The sequence below is a fragment of the Cebus imitator genome, unplaced genomic scaffold, assembly GCF_001604975.1.
Source record: "Cebus imitator isolate Cc_AM_T3 unplaced genomic scaffold, Cebus_imitator-1.0 Scaffold419, whole genome shotgun sequence".
Taxonomy (NCBI): domain Eukaryota; kingdom Metazoa; phylum Chordata; class Mammalia; order Primates; family Cebidae; genus Cebus; species Cebus imitator.
In genome coordinates this window covers 879,074-885,029 of record NW_016107734.1, presented here as the reverse complement: position 1 = coordinate 885,029, position 5,956 = coordinate 879,074, and the positions used below count along the sequence as shown (strand labels likewise).

Genomic DNA, 5,956 nt, shown 5'->3' with positions numbered 1-5,956 from the left:
GCAGTGGTGTGATCATAACTCACTGCAACCTTGACCACCAGGGCTCAAGCAATCCTCTTACCTCAGTCTCCCAAAGTGCTGGGATAAGAGGCATAAGCCACCGTACCCAACCATTTTTTTTGTTTTTTAAGTTCGTTTAAACACAAACAATTCCACAGTGTGTTTATAAATTTATGGGAACAATCTAGTAGAGAGAAGAAATGAATGATACAGGAGAAGAGAAGCAATCGGTGAAAGAACCCAGTCCTGGATTCCACAGCAGGGACAAATGTAGTCTGGGAAAGGAACGAGACAATTGGTCTTCTGAGCCAGGAAAGGTGGTGAAGATCTGGAGATGGGCTGGGGAGACAGTGAGAGAGGCCCCTTGGATGGTTTTAGCTGGTAGCCAGGGCAAGGGCAGGAGGAAATGAGTATGAAACAGTCATCTTAGAGAGTAAGAAGGGGAATTTGCAAGGGAAGTAGTGAGACTGTAGGGCAGTTCTAAGTCTACACTTGAGCCTGTGGTCATGAATCTGTGGTCAAACAACCAGCAGCAGGCATGGGGAAGGCTGATGTGAGGTGGATGGTTTCAGCCTGGCTTGGGGTTTGACCAATCAGGTCAGAACAGTGAGAGGTAAAGCAATTGAAGAGGATTAGACTGGGCATAGTGGCTGACACCTGTGATCCCAGCACTTTGGGAGGCCAGGGCGGGTGGATCAACTAAGGTCAGGAGTTCGAGACCAGCCTGGCCTACGTGGCAAAACCCCATCTCTACTAAGAATATAAAAATTAGCCAGGCGTGGTGGAACAGACCTGTAATTCCAGTTACTTAGGAGGCTGAGGCAGGAGAATCCTTGAATCCAGGAGGCAGAGGTTGCAGTGAGCCAAGACTGTGCCACTTCACTACAGCCTGGGCTACAGAGCAAGACTCTGTCTCAAACCAAAAAAAAAGAATTGAAGAGGTTTATAACAGAGTGAGGATAAAACTCAAAACTGGGTTTATGAAGGGAAATGAAGTAAGCAGTTTCTGCTACTCAATAAAAAAGGTATAGCTTCAGATAGGATCAAAAGAATCTTAAAGGCCAGGCACAGTTGCTCATGCCTATGATCCTAGCACTTTGGGAGGCCAGATCAAGCAGATCCCTTGAGCCCAAGTGTGTGAAACAAGTCTGGGCAACATGGTGAAATCCTATATCTGCAAAAAATAGACCAATTAGATAGGTTATGGTGGCACATGCCTATAGTCCCAGCTACTTGGGAGGCTGAGGTGGGAGGATCACCACTGCCCGGGGAGGTTGAGGCTGCAGTGAGCCATGATCACACCATACTGCAGACTGGGCGTATAACGGAGTGAGACCCTGTCTCAAAAAAAAAAAAAAAAAAAAACCAATGTTGTTAAAGTAGAGGTCACAGAATGAGGTCATAGTAAGCATGAGAGGAACCTGAATTTCAGATGTGCCCATGTGAGGAAGAGACCAAGGTCAGTGGAGAAATGGCTGCTGGAGGTGTGAGGACCAGGAACTTGGCAGGCCAGGGTGGTAGACAGATCACAAGGGTGCCACAGTCTCAAAGAATAATGATAGGAACAGGGTGGAGAGAGAAGCCATGAGTCAGAATGTAAAGCTGCTGCTGAATTACGCAACTGACCAGGTGGCCTAAAGATAACAGCTGTGAAGATGACAGGAGTGTTACAGCCTGAAGACAGGAGCTTCAAAGGAACTGGGGTATTTAAAGAAGGAAGCAAGAGAAATGCTCAGAATGTGAGGGGAAAAAAGAGCCTAATCTTGGATGACTTGCAGCCTTCGGTTTGAGTGACTAACGGAGTCACTGAACTCAGGAGGTACGTGTGATCTGGGGATAATGAGACGTGAGCTCAGACTGGGACAAATTTAACTTCTCTATGGCTCTGTTTTACAACTTGCAAAATGTGGTAAAAATCTATTTGACTCTAACACTGCAAGGATTAAAGCAGAGATTTTGGTTTTGTTGTTGTTGTTTAAGATGGAGTCTCACTCTGTCACTCAGGCTAGAGTGCAGTGGTATGACCTCATCTCACTGCAACCTCTGCCTCCTAGGTTCAAGCAATTCTTATGCCTCAGCCTCCCAAGTAGCTGGGATTATAGGCACCTACCACCATGCCAGGCTAATTTTTGTATTTTTAGTAGAGACGGGGTTTCACCATGTTGGCCATGCTGGTCTCAAACTCCCGACCTCAAGTGATCCACATTCCTTGGCCTCCGAACATGCTGGGATTACAAGCGTGAGCCACTGTGCACGGTATTAAGAGGAGATTTTGGAAAGCATCTAGCATGATACGGCTTAACTCGTAAGGCCTCACTCTCTCTGAAACACCACCACGAGATTCACATCTTTCTTCTTTTCTTGTTGTTTTTGTTTTTTTTTGTTTTTGAGGCCGGGTCTCACTCTGCTACCCAGGCTGGAGGGCAGTGCGACGATCACAGCTCACTGCAGCCTAGAATTCCTGGGCTTAAGCCATTCTCCCAACTCCATCTCCTAAGCAGCTGAGACGACAGGTCTGCACCATCATGCCTGGCTAAATTTAAAATTATTATGGTAGAGGTAGGGTCTTGCTATGTTGCCCAGGCTGGTCTTGAACTTCTAGGCTCAGGCAATACTCCCGCCCTGGCCTCCCAAAGTGCAGGGATTATAGGTGTGAGCCACTGCGCCCAGCCAGATCTTCCTTCTAACTGGAAGCCAAGGAGATGGTTTATTGGGGAAGAGGTCAAGCTCGGGATCTCCAAGCAGAGGGGAAAGCAGTGAGAGATGAACACACAGGCGGTGTACCTCGATATCTCTGTGATGTAATTCATCCTGCTCCTCAGAGCCTTCCTCCCTCTCCTCTGAGCCATGTTGGTGAGATTCACATTTGCCTTTCTTGCAGTGGCCGCCACAGGACTTCTTTCTCTCCCCTTTCTGAAGTGCCTGCAGCTGGGAGATGAACATGGTCTTCCAGGCTCTGAAGTCGGCCTCGATGCTGCCATGCTTGCTTTTAACCACATCGCAATCACCCTCCCCTCGACTCACGACGCGACGTGCACCAAGCATCCAGAGCCACTTGTCAACATTTTTGCCAACCTGTGAGGGAAAGACAGATGGGCTGAAAGCACAGTCGTCTAAATCAGGGTTTTCCAGACTGCCGTGCAAAAACCCCCAAGTCCTTCTGGGTCCCCTGGTCACCAGCTGCTGCTGAGGAAGAGGAAATTGCTCAGCAAAATGACCTTCAGGTCTTCAATCTCCAGCCTTGACCCAGAAGAGCTGCATTTTACATATTCCACTTTTCTGCGTTAGTTTTTTTTTTCTTAAAACAAAGGGACAAACAAACCCCCTTTAACAAACAAGCGTTAATGACTAAAAAAAATTTGAAACCTACCATTCTATATCATGATAAGGACAAAACAGGCGTTAACAAAATAAATGAGTTCCAAAAACATAACAAAGCTTAAGGAGCCTCATCCTATTCAGTTATAAAATGAAAATGTAATCAATTTGGCAAGACTTATGATTTCCTAAACTCAATAATTTATTTCACTGTGATATGAAGCAATTAACTGAGGCACGGGGGTTATCAGAGGCACAGTTAAGAGTACAAAAATTTAACAAGCTTCCTGAGTGGTAAGGTATTGAACAAAATATTTACATATCTAGGCCAGGCGCAGTGTCTCATGTCTGTAATCCCAGCACTTTGGGAGGCCAAAGCAGGCAGATTGCTTGAGGTCAGGAGTTCAAGACCAGCCTGGACAACATGGTGAAAGACCCTGTCTCTACTAAAGATACAAAAATTAGCCCAGCATGGTGGCACACACTTGTAATTCATGCTACTTGGAAGGCTGAGGCATGAGAATTGCTTGAACACAGGAGGCAGAGGTTGGAATGAGCCAAGATAGCACCACTGTACTCTAGCCTGGGCAACAAAGTGAGACTCTGTATTGGAAAAAAAAAAAAAAATTTACCTATCTGAATTTTCCCATTCATATAGTCTAATTTATTCGAAAGTGTGGGGAGAGGACAGGCACAGTGGCTCACGCCTATAATCCCACCACTTTGGAAGAATGTTCAAGCCCAAGTTCAAGACCAGCCTGGGCAACAGAGCAAGACCCTGTCTCTACAAAAAATACAAAAACTAACTGGGTGTGGTGGTGGGCACCTGTGGTCCCAGCTACTCAGTAGGCTAAGGTAGGAGGATCACCTGAGCCCAGGGAGGTAGAGACTGCAGCAAGCTATGATCATGCCACTGAACTCCAGCCTAGGAAACACAGTGAAACCCTGTCTCAAAAAAAAAAAAACCATAATCAAAAATGTTTTTAATGAAAATCTGGGGTAAAATCTACACTGTGACATAACAGAATGAAAACAGCTTTTATTTTATTTATCTTATTTTATTTTATTTTTTGAGACAGAGTTTTACTCTTTATGCCCAGGCTGTAGTGCAATGGCATGATCTTCGCTCACGGCAGCCTATGCCTCCAGGGTTCAAGCCATTGTCCTGCCTCAGCCTCCTAAGTAGCTGGGATTACAGGCAAGTGCCACCAGGCCTGGCTAATTCTGTATTTTTAGCAGAGACAGGGTTTCTCCACGTTGGCCAGACTGGTCTCAGACTCCCAACCTTGGGTGATCTGCCTGCCTTGGCCTCCCAAAGTGCTGGGATTACAGGCGTGAGTCACTTCACCCAGTTGAAAACAGCTTTTAAAGAAAGCTCCCCACTTCCACTGCCACTCACACTCCCCCAAAGACAGACAGCCAGGCAGGGCCCGACCCTAGAAAGGGGCACACAATGCATAAGGCCAAGAAACCGAGAGGCTCCATCATTTAATTTTTTCAAGCATAGAGAAAAGGATGCAAAAGGAACCATATTCATTTCATTTAGAAAAAGAGCCCAAGAAAACTAACCAAATTTTAATGTTGTATATTATAAGTGCAATGAACATTTTTTCCTCCATTCCCCTTGAAAAAATTCATGATTTTTAAAAACTGAGTACAGGCTGGACACACTCACACCTGTAATCCCAGTAATCCGGGAGGCAGAGGTGGCTAAGTACTGCTTGAGGCCAGGGGTTTGAGCCGAGCCTGGGCAAAACCGTGAGACCTTCATCTCTGCAAATTAAAAAATTAGCCAGGGCTGGTGGTGCAGGCCTATAGTTCCAGCTACTAGGGAGGCTGAATTGGGAGGATCCTTCGAGCCTAGGACTTCAAGGTTCAGAGGATTCTGATCAGGCCACTGCATTCCAGCCTGGGTGACAAAACAAAACCCTGTCTTGAAAAAAATAATTTTTAAAAAATTAAGACTTCACCTGCATTAATAGCTTGGGCAGGCCAGGCACAATGGCTCACACCTGTAATCCTAGTACTTTGGGAGGCTGAGGCAGGTGAATCACTTGAAGTCAGGAGTTTGAGACCAGCCTGGCCAACCTGGCAAAACCCTATCTCTACTAAAAATACAAAAAAAAATTAGCCAGACATTACAGGTGGGCACCTGTAATGCCAGCTACTCAGGAGACTGAGGCAGGAGAATCCCTTGAACCCGGGAGGCAGTGAGTCAAGATTGTACCACTGCACTCCAGGCTGGGTAACAGAGCAAGACTCCAACTCAAAAAAAATCAAAACAGAGCTTGGGCAATAAAGGTCACTCAACAACAGAAAAGGCAATTGAGCAAATCCAAACACACAGTGATCTTCCATCTACAAGGTCATGCCTGGGCATCATGAATTCAGCCCACTAAAACACTAATGAGGAACACTCATTCATTTTATTCAACAAAAAAGTACTGAGAATCTACTGTATGCGAAGTTTGAATATTATGTGTGGCAGTATCCAGCTATAAAGAATAACACAAGAGGGCCAGACAGAGTGGCTCACACCTGTAATCCCAGCACTTTAGGAGGCTAAGGCGGGTGGATCGCCTGAGGTCAGGAGATGGAGACCAGCCTGGCCAACAAGGAGAAACCCTGTCTCTACTAA

At 46.0% G+C, this 5,956-nt stretch overlaps 1 protein-coding gene across 1 annotated transcript in view; it reads right to left on the bottom strand.

Moving 5' to 3' along the window:
* LOC108290025 (S-adenosyl-L-methionine-dependent tRNA 4-demethylwyosine synthase TYW1) overlaps positions 1-5,956 on the bottom strand; it is a 259,296-nt gene that overhangs the window by 232,218 nt on the left and 21,122 nt on the right. The window contains exon 6 of the mRNA XM_017509701.2: positions 2,785-3,075. Coding sequence (XP_017365190.1) covers positions 2,785-3,075 — 291 coding nt within the window. The remainder of the gene's footprint in view (positions 1-2,784; positions 3,076-5,956) is intronic.